The 18,265-nt window shown below is 60.6% G+C and overlaps 6 protein-coding genes across 6 annotated transcripts; 5 read left to right on the plus strand and 1 right to left on the minus strand.

The window, feature by feature from the left end:
• Nucleotides 1–771: 771 nt before the first annotated feature.
• On the plus strand, nucleotides 772–2,828 carry A1Q1_04572 (Mih1p; the record flags this gene model as incomplete). The annotated part of the gene is made up of 2 exons (XM_014328005.1): nucleotides 772–1,227; nucleotides 1,344–2,828. 2 exons carry the CDS (start codon nucleotides 772–774, stop codon nucleotides 2,826–2,828), a joined length of 1,941 nt encoding a protein of 646 aa, XP_014183480.1.
• A 974-nt stretch (nucleotides 2,829–3,802) lies between these two features.
• Nucleotides 3,803–7,252, plus strand: A1Q1_04573 (DNA-directed DNA polymerase; the record flags this gene model as incomplete). Its single annotated transcript, XM_014328006.1, has 1 exon — nucleotides 3,803–7,252. The coding sequence occupies one exon, from the start codon at nucleotides 3,803–3,805 to the stop codon at nucleotides 7,250–7,252; it is 3,450 nt and encodes a 1,149-aa protein (XP_014183481.1).
• A 426-nt stretch (nucleotides 7,253–7,678) lies between these two features.
• On the plus strand, nucleotides 7,679–8,257 carry A1Q1_04574 (uncharacterized protein; the record flags this gene model as incomplete). The annotated part of the gene is made up of 2 exons (XM_014328007.1): nucleotides 7,679–7,693; nucleotides 7,766–8,257. 2 exons carry the CDS (start codon nucleotides 7,679–7,681, stop codon nucleotides 8,255–8,257), a joined length of 507 nt encoding a protein of 168 aa, XP_014183482.1.
• Nucleotides 8,258–10,031: 1,774 nt separating this feature from the next.
• On the plus strand, nucleotides 10,032–11,429 carry A1Q1_04575 (uncharacterized protein; the record flags this gene model as incomplete). The annotated part of the gene is made up of 3 exons (XM_014328008.1): nucleotides 10,032–10,586; nucleotides 10,643–11,097; nucleotides 11,210–11,429. 3 exons carry the CDS (start codon nucleotides 10,032–10,034, stop codon nucleotides 11,427–11,429), a joined length of 1,230 nt encoding a protein of 409 aa, XP_014183483.1.
• A 970-nt stretch (nucleotides 11,430–12,399) lies between these two features.
• On the minus strand, nucleotides 12,400–13,925 carry A1Q1_04576 (glutamate dehydrogenase (NADP+); the record flags this gene model as incomplete). Its single annotated transcript, XM_014328009.1, has 2 exons — nucleotides 12,400–13,722; nucleotides 13,869–13,925. The coding sequence occupies 2 exons, from the start codon at nucleotides 13,923–13,925 to the stop codon at nucleotides 12,400–12,402; spliced, it is 1,380 nt and encodes a 459-aa protein (XP_014183484.1).
• A 3,053-nt stretch (nucleotides 13,926–16,978) lies between these two features.
• Nucleotides 16,979–18,149, plus strand: A1Q1_04577 (uncharacterized protein; the record flags this gene model as incomplete). Its single annotated transcript, XM_014328010.1, has 3 exons — nucleotides 16,979–17,155; nucleotides 17,203–17,568; nucleotides 17,607–18,149. The coding sequence occupies 3 exons, from the start codon at nucleotides 16,979–16,981 to the stop codon at nucleotides 18,147–18,149; spliced, it is 1,086 nt and encodes a 361-aa protein (XP_014183485.1).
• Between the last annotated feature and the right edge of the window lie 116 nt (nucleotides 18,150–18,265).

Genomic DNA, 18,265 nt, shown 5'->3' on the forward strand with positions numbered 1-18,265 from the left:
TGCAACGTCGACTGCAACTCTGGTCAGTTCTCAGCTCGTCTCGACTGTCTGCTCCACTCCGACGTCCTCTCTGCACCCAAACTTGTAATACGGCCTTGCCCTGTGTTTGACCGAGACATTCCTCGTTTACACCCCCACCACACCCCGTCGAAATCCACACCCTCTCCCGACACCCACAAACCAAACATCGGTTGCGCCAACCACTCCGACCTGACTGCTTGCACGGCCATCCGACGAGTGATCCTTCCTCTGTGTTATTGTCGAGGTTGAAACTAGACGTACGCACGAGCTACACACAAGGACAAAGACAGCCTAGAAGCAACGCACAGGACATCTGCTGCCGTTGTACCTCTCTACGCCGGCACTTCATCCTTTTCGCCATTACGCTCGCCCCTCCCCCGCAACTCGCCCCTCCAGCCACAGCCACGGACAGTACAGACAGACCACCAGACACACACCATCTCCAGTCAACAATCCCTGCTCCCCTGGCACAAAGTTTTGCGTACTTGCATTGACAACATCTACTCTTCTACGAAGACGACATCGCCCATACCACATCGGCCAACGTTACCACGCAGTTCGATACCCCGGCCTGTTGGTAGATGTCCTGTATCGTCGTAAGAGTACCTCACCCCTTGTTGTCCATGTTCAAACTTGTGAGTACCTAGTCACTACCGCCTGCTTCTGGTGATCCACGTGCTGACCAGTCACCAGGTCCCTGCGTTTTCTTAAACACTACCCAGCAGCTATCGTTTCGTTGACCCGAACAAGATGGCCGCTTTCTCGTCCTCTCCACTGGTGGAGTCGTTCACTATCAACCAACTGCACTCTCCGTCTCTGTCACCGAGTGTCTCTCCGGGGCCCTCACCGACCAAGACCGAGGTTGACTTTCCGGCGGATGTTGACCAGTCGTTCAACTCGTCAATGACGTTTACCGTTGCCGACTCACCACCACTTCCCTCTCCAGATGACCTGAACAGTGGAAAGTTCAGCAAGGCCATGCTTCCCCCGCCGCCGCCGTTCGCCTTGGCCCCGCCGCGGCGACCGATGGCAAAGTCGGGGGCTGGTCTGAAGCCGACGGCGTCGGCAAGCGACGCCTTCAGCACGCGCCCCTTTGCCACGACCCGAACATTTGGCCGTGAGCTGTCTCTGAATGCACGACCACTCGCGACTGCTGGAATCAAGGGCAAGAGCCCAATGTCTTCTTCCAAGCATGAGATCTCACCCGTGCGTCTGCAGTGGACCATGTCCAATGAGGATGTGTCGTCGCCCCGCGTGCCTATGCCGCGAATGGGCCGCCGTGAGGTAAGGAGAGGATACCGAGCCGTGTGCTAATTATGCAGTCCGCGCCGCACCTTGAGTCCCCGATGCCGAAAGTTCGTGGGGCCGAGGCTATGGACGTCGACACCCCGGCATCTAAGCGCATCGGGCAGTCGCCCATGAGCGTCGAAGAATCTCCCGGGTTAGGATCATTCTTCTGCGAGTCGCCCGCTGCCCCTATGCTCGCCGCCGCCAAGCGCAAAGCTCTGGTCGGTTCGTGCTCGAGCTCGCCGTCGAGCTCCCCTTCCGCCTCTAGGAGATCGCGTGACGGCAAGGTTGCTTCCACGAGCACATTATTATTCGGCGCTGGCAACCGACGAAGTGCTCCTTACGCAAAGCGTCCCCCACTGAACCCCCTGACGTCCGTTGAGGGTCCCCGCCCTGGGCAGGCCAACTCGGCTTATCCTATTCTGTGCGGTGGCACGAAGCGTTCGGGAATGCCTTCCATTCGCCGGGCGTTCTCTGTGTGTGACCAGCAGCAGCCAGGGCTTGATCTCAGCGAGGATGAGTCCGAGATCGAGGGCTCGCCTTCCGTCCAAGCCGTTAACAAGCGCCACGCCCGCATGGCCTCGGTTGGCATTCGTGCCACCAACGGATCTCCGTGCAAGCCCATGCGCTTGTCTTACGTCGAGAGCCGTGACAAGACGGCGGTCCGCCCCGAGACGCAGCCTGGTGGCTTCCTCTCCCGCAGCGAGGAACTTCAGGGCAAGATTCTTCCGTGCCACCTTACCAAGGGAGACGGCCTCGCGCGCATCACCCCGCAGGTCATGAAGGACGTCATCGACGGCAAGTATGCCGCGAAGATGAAGAAGTATTATGTCTTCGACTGTCGTTTCGACTATGAGTTTGAGGCTGGCCACATCGACGGTGCCGTCCACGTCCCTAACTTATCGGCGATCGACGAGCTGCTGCTCTCGGCCGACAAGGGCATTAGCGATGGCCCGCTCCCTACCCCGGCGCGCAGCGGTGAGGGTGACACGACGCAGCAGACTGTCCTGATCTTCCACTGCGAATTCAGCCTCTGCCGTGGTCCCGAGTACGCCAAGTTCCTGCGTCAGAATGACCGCAACATGAACACGCAAAACTTTCCCAAGGTCCACTATCCCGAGGTGTACATCCTTGAGGGCGGGTACTGCGACTTCTTCAAGCAGTTCCCGAACCAGTGCGAACCCCGTGCGTACGTTGCCATGGACGACCCGCATTACCAGGACCGCTGCGAGGTTGAGTACGGTCGCTTCCGTAAATGGAGTCGCTCGCGATCGTATAGTGGCCAGACCGCGAAGCAGGCATCCTCGACTCGCGTGCTCGCTGAGCCGCTCTCCTTTGCACCGGCCGGACGGCGGTTTGGCAACGCCATCGCTGAGGAGAACGAGCCGGATTCGTCTCCGCTGGCTCGCGGTGTCCTGCAGGCGCCCGCACAGATCTTCGGCTCGACCAAGGTCCGCACGTTCAAGCGTACCGGACTACAGCGCTTTGCTTCATGCGCCGACGCCCAGCTCGCTCTCTGAGCCCGCCACTCACAGCATACTCACCACCATACACGACACTTAGAAGAGCGACCCGACCATACCACCATCCTCATGGACCGCTCGACGCTCGACTGAACGATCCCAACGCACACTCATTTGTATCATAATCAACGCAACTGACACCACCCACCTATACCACCTCGCGCCCCATTTTTTCTTCCTCATTTTGGTTTCTCTCCGCCGAGTGCCGTCACGGCGACTCCTCGTGTCACTGTCACAAAAAGCATTGCCCCACCGTCGTCGACGGTTTCGCCCACAACCTGTACAAACGGACACGATGACGGCTCTTGGTCTCCATCGTTTTTCTCTTCTCCTCCCAACTTCTTCTCCCACTGTACACACGTCACGTTCAACTTTCATCAACATTTCTCATGACAATTCAACGCAACAACATATCATGATGGTTTCCCGAACCCCTTGTCGACTCTCACGCATTCATCAACTACCACCACCACCACCACCCACCATATCACGATAACGTCAACGTCATGTTGGTTGTCATTTATTCCTCTATCCGTGATTCCTCCTGTACATTTTACTCCTGCACTTTTACCCATTGACCTTCTATAACCCCAAGCGAGCTGGATTCGTATATTTTGCCCTTCCATTCTAGATACCGGGCAGAGAACTTGTATCCTCTATATAATGTGTGTCACTGTGCCTGCTGAGGCTTAGTAGTGCTCGATGCATTTTGCTCTGATGCTGAAAAAACTTGTCAAGACATTCCCGAGCGTCTGCAGTCTTCTGTCGATCACCGATGATGTCACTGGCGCATAAACTCTGTTTGGCTGACGTGAAAATGAAAACAAACAAGCACGTGATTTTGAGTCTCCCACGGTGGGAGTAATGCGGGGGCCCATCATCATCAAGATTTTGGAGAGCGCCCTCCTCGAAGTTTCATGGCGGGTGACAGCAGGCGCACAGTCACAATAACACTCCACCACACTACAAAAATGGGGTCCAACGTTCTGCCCCTCTTCTGGCATCTTGCCAGCTCCTCCTCCCAGACGCGGTTAACCGCGACTGCAGACCTGGTGGAGGCTGTGCAGAGCTTCCAGTCGCAGTTCGAGCCCAAAACCGCCGCCGACGATGAGGACGACGAAGACGACGATGACGAGAAGGACGACGGCAGCGATGTTTCGATGGACGACGACGACGAGATCGACCCTCAAGCCGCCAAGCTCGACGCTGAGCTCGCCCGGAATAATGCCGAGGACGTCGTGTACTGCGTGAAGCGTCTCATCCGTGGTCTCGGAAGCTCGCGCGACAGCTCCCGTCTTGGATTCGCCGTTGCCCTTACCGAGCTCCTCGCTCGGACACCGTCAGTGACTGCCGCGCAGGTTCTGAGCCTGCTGCAGCGCTCGTCGACGTGGTCGAAGACGATGAAGGGTTCCGAGGAGCGGGATATGATGTTCGCGCGGCTGTTCGGCACCGTTGCCGTCTCCGACAGCGGAGCGCTGTACAGCTCCTCAGCGACGGTCGAGGACTTTGAGCGGGTGCTCGACTCCCTCATCCAGCTTGGACGGGGGAAGGCTTGGCTTGCCGAGGCTGCCGGCTGGGCGCTCCTGCGTGTTGTGCGTGGTCTCCTGGCCAGCAAGGTCGAGTGGAAGGACGAGGCGATTCAGCTTCTGCTGAAGAAGATCTACGAGGAGGACACGACCTGGACGCCTGAGAAGGTTGCGATTTCTGTCGAGCTCGCCGACGTCAAGGCGGACTGGAAGGCGCTCCTGGCTCCGACGTTCAAGCACACCCCGCTCCTGTGCTCGCAGAACCTCCCCGCCCTCGGCCGCATCCTGAAGGACGGCCGCGCTGATGACGACGAGACCTCGAGCGGCGCCTACAACCCGAAACTCCACTACGTTTGGGACGTCATCCTTTCCGCGTACACGAAGGACGGCAAGCTCGTCACGCCCAAGGGCTGGGCGCCGTTCACGGACCTGTACCGTGTTGTCGTTGATGAGAGCCTGTTCTCCAACTCCTCTTCCGCTGAGCGCAAGTACCACGGCTTCCAGGTATTCGAGCGCGCCCTCCCGCTACTCGACAGCGAGCAGCTCCCGCTCGCGTTCACTCCCAACTTCATGCGCACGTGGATGAACCACCTCTCCTCCGCCGACCGGCACCTGTACAAGGCTGCCATGCGCGCCGCCAAGGTCGTCCAGGAGCATGTCAAGGCTAACCCCGCCGCTGGCTGCACGCTCCTCTCGCAGCTTGTCGGCAAGCACGGCCGCCCCGACTTCGACAAGGTCACCAAGACAAAGACGGTCGAGTCGATCCTGTCCTCGCTCGATGCCGCGGGTGTCGCCGACTTTGTCTCTTACCTCGAAAACGTCCTCAAGGGCGACAACGACGCAGACGCGACTTCGCGAGAGGAGAAGCGTGTCTGGGCACTCGACCAGATGCTCGCGCTCTGCCGCAACGGTGCGATCCCGAAGGACGACGCCTGGGTCCAGCGCGTCCTTGACGACCTGCAGGTTTACGGTTTCTTCATCGTCCGCAGCGCCGACAAGAAGGCGACGGTCGCCCCGCTCAAGGCTATCGGCAAGCCGTTCTCCGACGCCACGAGCGCGATCGCCCGTGCTCGCTTCTTTGCCGCGCTCGTCGAAGCCACCAAGGCCGCCGACTCGGGCAAGTGGGTCCAGCACGCGCTGGGCCTGATGGGCCAGCTCGAGAAGAACAAGCACGTCGAGCTCGCCTCCGACGCCGACGAGGAGATCAAATCCCTCCGCACCAAGGCGGGCAAGGTCCTCGAGCAAGCCAAGAAGGCCGAGGGCGGTGCCGCCAAGGGTCTCCAGATTCTGCTTCCCTTCCTTGTTCTCCAGACCTATGACGACGTCGAGGACGCCCTCGACATGCTCGACGATGCCACGACCGCCGCGGAGGGTATCCTTGGCAAGAAGGCGGATGACGAGGTGCCCCCCATCGACGCTTTGCTCGACGTCCTCATCGCGCTCCTCGACAAGGGATCGGCCGACCTCCGCACGCTCGCCAACCTTGTCTTCGGTCTTGTTGCCCCGTCCATGGGCCGGAGTGCCATTGACCACCTGGTTGTCCAGCTCGAGCAGGCCGGCGCCGAAGTCGACGCTGATGAGGAGGAGGACGATGAGGACGACGAGGAGATGGACGAGGATGACGAAGAGGAGGAGGACGAGTCCGAGGAGTCTGAGAACGAGGAGTCCGACGACGAGGCGGACGACGGCGGTGTCGACCCCGAGTTCCGTGCCCGTGTCGCCGAGGCTCTCCAGGTCTCGGGGCTGGCCGCCGACGCGGACGCCGACTCTGACGACGAGTCGGTTTGGGACGACGACCAGATGATGGCCGTCGATGCCCAGCTCGCCGCCGTCTTCAAGCAGAACTCGACGAATCCCAAGCGTGCCGACCTGAAGCACGCCGCAATCGAGAGCGCGCACTTCAAGACGCGCATCCTCGATTTCGTCGACGCCTACCTCCGCCGGCCGTCTGCGCCTGCCCTCGGCCTCGTGCTCCCGCTCCTCCGCCTGGTCCGCTCCCCCGGCGAGCTCGCCAACAAGGCCGCCGGCATCATCCGCCAGCGTCTCGGAAAGGGCTCCCTCACGCTCGGCGAGGAGGACATGAAGGAGGCGTCCGAGGTGCTGGGCGAGGTGCACGCGCTTGCGCGCCGCGCCCCCTCTGCCGAGTTCTCGGCGCTCTGCGCCGCCGCATCCGCCTTCCTCTCTCGAGCCGCCCCCGCGGCCGCCGCGAAGGCGTACGCCGAGACCGCCTCCGACTTCGTCACCCGCAAGCACTCGCAGGTGCACCCCGCTTTTGTGGCGGACTACGTGAAGCGTTTCCCCGCCCGCGCCATCTCTCTTACTTCAACCCTCCTCTCTCCGGCCGTCAACGCCTACCGCCAGACGCAGGCCTATGGCCTCGTGGGCCAGCTGATGGCCCAGCTGCCGTCGCTCGTCAAGAGCGACGAGGTGACGAGGGCCGACGCGCAGAAGCTCGCGCAGGACGCGCTCGACGCCGCGCTCGACACGCTGGCCAAGGCGGGCGAGGACGACGGCTTCAAGGCCGACAGGTGCAAGGACGTGGGCAAGTTTGCGCTCGCGGCCGCGCGCGCGCTCAAGGCGCTCGACGCGCCAAGGTCCGCCTCAAAGGCGGAGGAGACGCTCGAGAGCCTCAAGAGCGGACGGACGAAGGACATGAAGTCTGTCCATGGCCTGATTTCTCAACTGATTGCTGTTCTGAAGGCGGGTGACGCGAAGAAGGGCGGTAAGGAGAAGAAGGCGGAGAAGGCCCAGAAGGCGGAGAAGAAGGGAAAGAAGGCCGTCGAGGAGGAGGAGGTCGACGAGGACGAGGAGCCCAAGGCTAAGGGCGAGAAGCGGAAAGCAAAGACGGTCAAGGCGTCGCCCAAGACCAAGAAGGCGAAGAAGGCCAAGGCCTAAGTTTTTGGCCTAAGTTTCATAGATAGAGGGTTTCCGGACATGTCACTTGCATAGATTATCTCACCTGCTGACCGCAACGGGAAGAGTGCAGATTGGAACTGAAAACTCATTACTGATTCGGTGCTGGCGTGCGGTTGCAATCTGTGCACACGAATGCTCCCTCGTACGGCTACTCGAGAGCTGCTCCAAGCGGCTTGGTGTCTCAGGCCATCATGCATCACAGGCTCAGCGTGCACTCACATCCTCCAGTGTTAGAGTTGTGGCGCCGTTGCCTACGCTTCTGCTACGGAGGAAAGCGAATGTAGCCGCTGTGTGGTTTGCTGTCGCGCTCGCGGTAGACTTGACGTAGCGGGCCGCCGAGGCTCAAGATCTGCGCGCGAGGAGTGAATTGGTGATCTCAATCAGTAGCTCGTCTCACGAAAGAACATGGCAATGCAAAGTGTTAGTTACAGACGCATCTACATTCTATACAGTCGTCTACTTCCCAGTCCGTCTCTAAGGTCCCATCTGCAGCCGGCCGTAGGACATCCACCTGAGCGCTGCGAACTGGAACCAAGCCCCGAGCAGAACGAAGCAGTGGAAAATTTGGTGCGATGCGCCGACAATGTCAAAGCTGCCGGGGAAGAAGCGCTCCGGGAAGCGCTCGGCATAGAGCACCGCGCCAAAGATGTAGCTCGCGCCGCCAGCGACGACGTAGTCGAGCCCCATCATGTTGCGAGAGTACTCGATGCCCTTCCAGAGCGCGACGTGGCCGCAGGGAATGACGGCCGACAGACCCAGGCCAATGAAGGTCAGCGTGCGGTGCCAGCGATGTCCGCGGTGATGAGGCGAGAGCACCATGTAGCCCGATGCGATGCCGGCGCTGATGATGCCGGCCATGTACATAATCTGCAGACCAGGATGGCCGTAGAAGCCGTAGTACATGCCCGGCAGGATCGAGCCGACGATGAGCACGACGATGCCGATCTGACGTTAGCTAGCAGACTGGCCCATAAGCTCACGTAATCTCCACAGTGGGCGACCTCAGCCGTCGGAGCGTCGCACACCTGAACCGTGTGAAGCCAGGAGGAGAGGCACATGCATGTCACTGCGCTGACACAGTAAATCGCCATGCATGCCCGGTCGATGGTGCTCGGCTCCTGTGGCGGGAACACAGACAGCGTCGGGAAGTAAGACGAGAAAAGGTGGATCGGGAGCAGCGCGAGCCAAAAGAGCGCGCCGAGCGAGTGCGAGTGGATATTCACCGTCTCATTGTGGACGTCTGAGGTCAGCTTCGTAGCCAAGTCGAATAGCAGTCCAAACTGCTCGCCCTCGTCAGCGTCGCCAGCGCCGCACCGCAGGTCACACCGCAGAGGGTAGTTACCGGTTACACAGACCTCCCACGGGTAGACATTGCCGGACACGACGAGCAAGCGGCCAGCGAGCAGTCTACTCACATCCGATGGCGCTGTACAGCGCGCCCTTCAGCGACAGTCGCCCACGATATCCCTGCAGAATCCACGGGTCGTCGGTCGCCCAGGGGACGAGCTTTAGACTCTCCTCGTAGCTGTACAGGCGGTGGGGGTTGTCCTTGCCGTGCTTCCCGTTCGCGGCAGGCTGGATCACGAGCCGGCCCATGGCGTCAACGTCGACTGGTCTCCCGTTCGTTTCGATGCGGACGACGATGTCCTCGGATGAGCTCGAGTCGGAGACTCGGATACTGCGCGGGCGGATGACGGTGTGGGAACGCGCCATGTCGTCGACTCTCTTTATATGTCTTGTGGTTCTGGGCAGTTCCTGTGTCTGTGCTGGGTACGCCGCAGCTGGGGAAGGAAGGCGCAGGGCCGCGCGGGGCAAATAGGGCGAACCTGGTAACTGGAGGAGAATCCCTAAACCTGGCTGATCAAGAAGCGCGCGTCACGTCGGCGTAAGCAGCGTAATCGTTGACGGAACGTGGTACGACCAGGAGCACAGAGGGCGGAGGGCGAGGGCGAGGCGAGGAGTGCGGTGAAGAAATCACAACAACACGGAAAATGGAGCCCGGCTGGGGCCTGCGTGGGTTGCCGTATGCGGTCCATGGGTGGAGGTGCCGGCCGGCGGCACAGCGTTATCGGAGTATTTTGGGAACCCTCTGATTATAATTCCTCACCCTGATGTTATTAGCTTTTCCCACGTGCGCATTACGACTTTGTATTTCACGGCTCTTAGCCTCCTTCCAGAGATAAGATTACAGCAGCCGGCCTACAGCCGCCATCACGTGGGGCGACGGCGCAGTGTGCGGTGCATGGAACAGCGCTGGAACGCTGCTTGGGACGCCCCAGCACTTCAGACTGACGAGTCGTTCGTTGTGTCAACAAACAGATGGCCCGCTGGGGCGAACGAGTCGGAGAGGTTGCCGTTCTGAGCCGTGATTCGCAGCGAGGAAGGTCCCGGAGAGCAGACCGAGGTCGTCAAGCACACGGTGGGGATAGTTCGGAAGACGCTCCGAAAAAAGGCGTCACCGATCACCGCTCACTGAACATCAATTCTTGCTGTCTGTTTTGCGTCGATGTTTGTGACTCTGCGAGTCTTTCGAGTCAGAACATTGCATTAGCATGCGGCCAATTCTGGCTGCAGCAGTGCAATGGCCATCTCACACTAACGCACGGACACTCCCTGCTCCGTCTTTTGCCGGCCGTCATGTCGCCACCCACACCCTCCACCCCGCTTAGTTCAGGCACGCTCTCCAAAGTCCAGACATTTCTCAACTGCCCAGTCCACCTCCACCTTCCTTCCTCGATCGACCATCGAGTTCACCGCCATGCTTCTGCGGCCACCCGTTGTCGTCCGTTTCTTCGGCGCAGCGGCCTCTTCTGCTCGTGCCGGACCCTCTCGGTCATACCGATCCGCCCACCTATTCCATGCGACCTCGACGACGCGCAAGCCGCTCACCATCCTTGCACTCGAGTCCTCAGCGGACGACTCGTGCTGTGCCATTGTCGATTCCGAGCGCAAGATCCACGCCAACGTGGTCCTGAAGCAGCACCACATCAACGCGACACAGGGCGGCATCAACCCCATCCGCGCCCAGGAGGCGCACGAGCGCAATGTACCGTTGGCCATTCGGCAAGCTCTAAAGACGGCGAATATGACGATCGGCGACATCGATGCGGTAGCGTACACGAGAGGACCGGGGATGTACGGTTGCCTGTGTATCAGCGCATCGGCGGCGAGGGGCATCGCAGCGGCGAACGACAAGCCCCTAGTCGGCGTGCACCACATGCAGGCGCATGCGCTGACTCCGCTGCTGACGGAGGAGAAGCCGCCAGAGTTTCCCTTCCTCGTCCTCCTCGTCAGTGGAGGTCACACGCAGCTCGTGCGCGCCGACTCGATGCACAAGTTCAAAATTGTGCTGAGCACGCTGGATAACAGTATTGGGTAAGCCTGGTCAGAGTCTTCATTCAGCAAGCTGACAGCAGCGATGCAACGGACAAAATTGGCCGCGCGCTGCAGTTACCAGACGGCGACCGCGGACTCGGCGCGGCACTCGAGAAAATGGCGGCTAAGCCGCCGTTACCGCCCTTCGACATGCAGCCCGTGCCACCCATGCCCCTCCCGATGCAGCGGCAGAAGGACACGCTGGCGTTCTCGTTTGCCGGCGTGCTGTCCGCCGTGGAGAGGAAAATTGCCGAGCTCGGCGATCCCGCCGTGTACGACGAGGCGAGGGCGAGGGAGCTCTCCCGTGTCTGGCAGGAACTCGCATTCGGACACCTCGGCAACATGATCGGGCGGTATCTCGACTCGGACGTTGCGAAAGCGGACGGAGACCCAGTCAAGGGGCTTGTCATCAGCGGCGGTGTCGGAAGCAATCTCCAACTGCGGAAGACGTGAGTACCTCTTCGCTAGCGCTCAGGACAGCTGGGTCAGCAAAGGATCGTAGGGCGTCAGCGAAGCGTACCGTTCAGCTTGAGAGGAGGGGCTACAAAGCTGACGTGACAGACTCGCAGACCTCCTCGCCCCCCGCGGCATCGAGGTGGCCTATCCCCCCGTAGCGCTGTGCACCGACAACGCAGCCATGATAGCGTGGACGGCGATCCTGCGCCTCCAAAACGGGCTGAGAGGGGAGGAGCCCACGCTCGACATTCGGCGCAAGTGGTCCCTCGAGGATCTGTACAACGACGTGCCGCCAGAAGCGTACGAGACGGTCGAAAAGGAATAGAACTGGGCTTTTTCAGCATTAGTCACCATAGCAACACTCCTCACTTAGCATTACACATCTCATCTCATCTCATGCATTGGTACTCGTCATTCTGCTGATGTTGCGATTGTCCTGGTGTTAGAGCGCTTGGTGCTTGACGGACCGGCTATGGCCGGTGGAACTCCTTGATGAACTCACCGTGAACCGATTCTCGTCACTCTGACGAGGTGCTCAAGTACCCTCGGCGACCGTGTGGGCGTGCTCAGTAGTGTCAGTTCGTGGATCGAAACATAGGGTGAGATCTTCGTAGCAGCGGCTCTCGGAAGAGGCGGGCTTGTATGTTAGTCAAGAGACGCGAACTAGGTGTCCATGAGTGATAGTAGATTGGCGAGGTAGGGATAACCAGAGAAGGTGACCGAAGCCGGGATGGGGTGACGGAGGTCAGTCAATGTCTATCGCTCTCTCGTTTCGTGTCGATTGCACCCTAAAAAGAATCCTTCGCGATCTTTCGAACACACAATCGCAGGAGCGCAGGAGGGAGTTCTGTGCATGCTGGCTCCAATCTTCGTCCTCCCGTCGAGCAGTGTTTTTGCTCCGTGAAAAGGTAAATCAGTCTGAGGCGCAAATTGACTGGGCGGGCTGAGCTTGGACCGCCAAGATCTGCACTTCCGTGCCCATAAGTTGCCTGCCATCGTCAATGCCTCGTCACTCTTCCATCAGTTAAGCTTCCCTTGCACAGAGTTCTCGAATGCAGCTGCAATGTTCCCGGAGAATGCCAATACATACACAAGTGGTCTAATGCTATCCGGCCCATATGCGACATAGATATACCTAAAATTGAGTTTTTAGTCAAGGAGGGGAGTGTGCCCCGGCGCGATGGCGCGGGGGTCCCAATGACAGTGGTGGTGCTGTGCCGTGGAGTTCGGTCGGGAAGCTTGCTGCCTTGTTCGGCGGCGAGCTCGCGACTATCTCAACTGCGGCAGCGAGTAGCTTACCACCAGTCACCCTGCTGCTTCATAGCGCGAGCAGTCTTCTCGAAGCCGGCAATGTTGGCACCAGCGACGAGCGAGGGGACGGCCGAGTCCTTGACGTAGGTCTTGCCGGTCTCACGGCAGTTGGTGTAGCAGTTGACCATGATGTCCTTGAGCTTGGCGTCGACCTCCTCAGCGGCCCACTTGAGACGCTGCGAGTTCTGGCCCATCTCGAGACCGGAGACGGCGACACCACCACAGTTGGCGGCCTTACCAGGGGCGTACCAACAGATACCCTCGGTGTTAGCGGCGTCCTGGATCTTGGTACGGGTGGCCTCGAAGACGTCGATGGCCTCCTGGGTGCAGCCCATGTTGGAGCCCTCGGCGACGTAGCGGACGCCAGCCTTGACGAGGCCCTCAGCCTCCTCCTCGGATACCTCGTTCTGGGTAGCACAGGGGAGAGCGACGTCGGCGGACTCGAAGAGGGTCCAGGGGCGCTTGCCCTCGTGCCACTCGAAGCGACCAGAGTGGTCGAACTCGGTAAGAGCCTGGCGCTTGAGCTTGACGTCGGCAATGGCGGCAATGTCGTCGACGGTGAAGCCCTGGCCGTCGGCGGAGATGAGCGAACCGGTCGAGTCGGAGAAGGAGATGACAGTACCGCCGAGCTCAAGGACCTTGAGGGCAGCGAACTGGGCGACGTTGCCGGAGCCCGAGATGATGACACGCTTGCCGTTCCAGTCGGTGTTGTCGAGGTCGCGAAGCATCTCGGTCACGTAGTAGATGAGACCGTAACCGGTAGCCTCGGGACGGATGTGCGAACCTCCCCAGTCGTCACCCTTGCCGGTAAGGATACCAGCGAACTCGTTGCGGTAGCGCTTGTAGGCACCGAACATGTAACCGATCTCGCGGGCACCGGTACCAATGTCACCGGCGGGAATGTCGGTGTCGGCACCAATGTGGCGGGAGAGCTCGAGCATGAAGGCGTAACAGAAGCGACGGATCTCAGCGTCCGACTTGCCCTTGGGGTTGAAGTCGGAGCCACCCTTACCACCACCCATGGAGAGGCCGGTGAGGGCGTTCTTGAAGATCTGCTCGAAACCGAGGAACTTCAGGACCGAGAGGTTGACGGTGGGGTGGAGACGGAGACCGCCCTTGTAGGGGCCGAGAGCGGAGTTGAACTGGACACGGTAGCCGCGGTTGACGGCGACGGAGCCGTCATCACGCTCCCAGGTGACACGGAACTGGATGACACGCTCGGGGATCTGGACGATCTCAAGGGCCTTGCGGTACTCGGGGTGGACGGCAAGGAAGGGCTCGATGGTGGTGGTGATCTCCTGGACGGCCTGTGAATTGATTGGCAAGGGTGCGGGGTCGGCTTCTTAAACAGAGGAGAGGCTTTGCTTGCTAAGCCAGCTCCTCTCGTTTTGCTGCGGTGGGAAAGTGGGGTTGTGTGGTTGGTGGTGGTGATGAGGAAGAGTCGACTACTCACCTGCTCGAACTCAGGCTCGATGGCGGGGTTGGTGGGGACAGTAGCAGGGGCAGCCATGGTGAGAGTAGTAGGGCTGATGGTCTAGAGTCGGAGTGATGGAGAAGGAAGAGAGAGGGGAGGACGGAGGAAGGTGGGTACTTATAGAATGCGGGGGGGCCGGTTGGGTTATTGGAGCGACGTGCGATCGGAGTCTGAGTGCCTATCTGAGAGTGCGCGCGTGCGGCCAGTGAGTGGTCGGCCACCCACGGCGAGCCCCCGCGGCCCAGTGCATCTCGCTGGTGCAGTGCCCGCGCTGTGCATCGCCAGAGTGGCCAGCCAGCCAGCCAGCGAGCGGCCCTAGGGCTGGGCGTCACTGGGCCGTGCTGGCTGCGCCCAGTGAGAGACACTTTTTCCGTGCCGTCGGCCATGTGCGGTCCTGCGCGGTGACGATTTCTATTTGTCCGACCACAGTGCCAGTCTTCTTATCTCTGGGCCCTTTTGGCCAATCAGCGCACAAGAGCAGCCGGTATTTCCCGTGTCATTTTTATCCAGCCAATGGCGTCGCGCACCCCGCTAACGAGGTCAGCTAATGCGGGGCCTAAGATTAATCGCTGCGCGTGCAGCCCACTCAGACCACTCCACCGCGCCCAGAGACCTCCAGTCGGATCGAAGCGGACTTTCGGCGACAACCACCGTAGCCCCTGCCACCTGCAAGGACTACTCGGACAGGCCGCACGGATGAGCGGCACCTGCGTATCTGCGTCAACAGTCCATGCACACCGCATACGTCGCGTGCCCTGGCCCTGTGTACCTCTCTGCTACCTCCACTTTGGTCCACAGGTTATGCATGCCTTTGGTCAATGTGTACGTGTGTGTCCTGGGTGCAGAGGGAAAATCTGGCGCAGCAGAATGAGATCTGGGAACAGATCCAGACAGAAACGGCCCATTTCGGCGTACGCATACGGTCCGTACGGTCCTAAGTAGGGCCGCAGTTAGCCGATGATTTCGCGGATTCGACCATTTGGAATTCAGCCTAGCTTCACTTTAGCTCCACTTCGGTGCCGACTGAGTCGATCGCCCGTCATCTGCGGTTCGCCGCGGTGTGGCAACTTTCGTGGCACCGCGCCAGATGACGCCGTACCGCTGACCGTACAGAGGTCTCTCGGCCACACGCTCAGCGCCTTCGTCGTTCACTGCTGGGCGTCGAGGCGTCGCTCAATCCCCGTACGGGGGGTGCGATGCGCACTGGGTGAGCCAGTGCGCCGCGCGCGCCACCAACTAACCGGGCCCTAGCGCAGATAGGCTCACACGACCTGGTTCGTCGCTCTAAGGCTGGGACGTGCGTGCATCGACGCCGACTGGCTCTCAGCATACGGGTCAACCAACCCAGAACGCCGAGTAAGCCTCGTGTCTGGCCGCCTCAGGGCGGACCAGTCACGAGCTCAGTTTTTTTAACCGGGCCGTCAGCCATGAGTAGCCGATCAAATCGCACCCATCTACGCATCTGCTGTATGGCGGCCCGTTCGGAATAGCTTCGGGTGCATCGGGTGGAGGCCTGATTTGCACCCATCGCTGAGCTTACACGGCGCCGTACCTACGTACCTCTCGTTCCTTGAAGATTGGCCTGTGGTGTACTCTGGCCAATGGCAACGTTCCGCCGCATCAAGCAAAGACCTCGAGCAGCTGAAACGGCTTCTTCGCCGTCTCTGCTCATCAATGCGGGGTGCGGGAGTGGGCGCTCTGGGCACACAGCACGAGGATCTGGGGTGCGGGGTTATGGTCGGGGCGCCTGTCTTCCACCGCACACGACACTCGCAGGCTCTTGATCGCTTCCAAGCATCGCATGCATCACTCGCTCGTCCCGAGGAACAAAAGGCACAGACAGAGATAAGAAGCTACCTCCCTGGAGACCCCGCTCGTGTGCCGTTGCCCCGATGCAGCTCCGACGTCTGGCTGAACCGTACTGGACGGTTGCGTTGTTGGCTGCGGCGCACCAGCCAGTCAGATCTTGCTCTCGTGCCCAGCAGCCCTGGGCTCCATCTGGGCTCCTTGACAGGTGGTTGGGCGCTGATCCGCATGCACGCGCCGGACGCCCGGCACGCCCTGGGTGGGAGATAGGAGATCAGCGGAGCTCGCTTGCATCGCTGGCCAATGGCATTCGAGATCGGACAGGTCCGACCGGCCCCGCACTCCGCTCTGTCCGCTTGCACATCCCTCCACCCACCCACCCGCGAGCGGGGGTGAGCTCGGCCTCCACCGGCCAGGTCCACAGGTCCGCGTGCCAGTGGCGACGCTTGATCATATCTCTCCCATCACACGGCGGGTGCCTGCGCACAAACTCAGATCTGGGGAGACTATGGGGTACGCTTCCCCACCCCGCAGTTCGCTCGCTGGACAGCATGCAGAGGACTCAGCGTTGGCGAAGGAGTCCCATTGGTGCCCCCTCCTGCCCCTCGTTCCCCACCCGAGATGATGGGAGAGATAAGCAATGAATCGACGCCAGAACATGCCGGCACACACGGCTCACACACACGGCAGTTTCGGCCCGGAACGGTTCGCGGGCGTCCATCTCTGTCTTTCGGGCCTGATCTGCGCGCCCCACATGATTGTAAACCCGACCACCGTAAAGACCTATCACACTAAGCCTATCGTGGCATGTGTGTGGAGATGGGACGCCTCCCATTGAATCGACGGCGAAACGTCGCGGAAGCCTCGGATGAAGCCCGGAATGCACGGGATGTAAGCCTGACATTCTTCTGGATCGGTTTCTGAACCTTCTCCAGCCCAGAAGGTGATGGCGGGCGATCAGCAATCTTATCAGTTTCAACGGGAAGCCAGCTGCCACCAACATGCTCGCCTCCACCGACCGGACCACCTCCACTATCCTCCACTGACCTCCACCCTCTCACCAACGGCTACACCAGGCGGAATCAATGCCACGTTGACATTCCGCGTGGCTATCACGCCAAAGCCATGCAAAAGGCACGCGCGTTCCCTCGGCTTCTGGAAATCGCCAGCCCAGAAATGTTGACGTCGGCGCAGTCCACCCCTCCACAGTGACATCGCACAAGTAGTAGTGCAAGTCGATACCCCCCACACCTCGACGAACCGCCTCCCACCGCTTCCGCACGATGGCGCGCTGCACGCACAAAGGCTGCGGGAAGGAGTTCGACCCCGAGTCGAACCCCGACGGCGACTGCACGTACCACCCAGGCGGACCCGTGTTCCACGAGGGCCTCAAGTCATGGTCGTGCTGCAACGAGAAGAACAAACCCGTCATGGAGTTTGACCAGTTCATTGCTATCCCCGTATGTATCTTGGCAGAGCGTGAGCGTAAACGTTAGCTGACAGACAGGGCTGCACGAAGGGAAAACACACCGACGAGGTGCCCACGGCCGCCCCGGCACCTAAGAAGGAGGAGGTCGAGGCGCCGACTGAGAAGAAGGGTGGTGTGGAGACGTACGGATCTGCCCCGGCTACTGCTCCCGCCTCGGGAACTGGAACTCCGGCGCCGGAAGAGCCTGCAGACCAGACTCCCGCTGTGACGGTCGCGACGCAGAAGCAGGAGCCCGAGCCGCAGGTCGAGGAGGAGGACGACCCGGACATCCCGGTGCCCGACGGCGCGCACTGCAAGCACCTCGGCTGCAACGCTGTGTGGAAGGGACAGGACATTTCGAGGGGTGACGGACCCGAAGCTGTGTGCACCTATCACCCGCAGAAGGTAAGCTTCCTTGTCCCCTGCCTCAAGCTGACGCCCAGCCAATCTTCCACGAGGGCTCCAAGGGCTACCTCTGCTGCAAGCGGCGCGTGCTCGAGTTCGACGATTTCCTCAAGATCCCCGGGTGCACGAAAGGGAAGCACTTGTTCGTCGGCCCCAAACCTTCTGGGAGGGAGGAGCTCGTCGAGGCCCGGGTGGACCACTACCAGACGCCGACCGAGGTCTTCGTCTCAGTGTACGCCAAGGGCGTCGACAAGGCCACCTCGAAGGTCACCTTTGGCCCGCAATCGATCGACCTCGACCTGCACCTCCCCGGCAACAAGCGTGTTAAGAGGACGCTGACGCTGTACGGCCCCATCGTGCCTGAGAAGTGCAGCTATCGTATCCTGGGCACCAAGGTCGACATTGAGCTTACCAAGCCCCAGCCCGCGAGCTGGCCGCTGCTCGAGCTCCCGCCCCCGGGCACCGAGCTGCCGCCCGGATACGCCATCACGTTCGGTGTCAGCGGCAGGACGGGCACGGTCGGCGGAAAGGAGATTGTGCTCTCGGCCGAGGAGCAGGCGAAGCACGCGGCGAAGAACTAGCCGGCATCGGCTGGCGTGAGGGGTCAGAAGCATAGCAAAAAACACAGTAGAGCGTAGAATGCATCAGCATCAGCACCACGAGCGCCATGCACAGGTATCAGCGCACACAGCAGTAG

The sequence above is a fragment of the Trichosporon asahii genome (genome assembly GCF_000293215.1).
Source record: "Trichosporon asahii var. asahii CBS 2479 unplaced genomic scaffold scaffold00005, whole genome shotgun sequence".
NCBI lineage: Eukaryota > Fungi > Basidiomycota > Tremellomycetes > Trichosporonales > Trichosporonaceae > Trichosporon > Trichosporon asahii.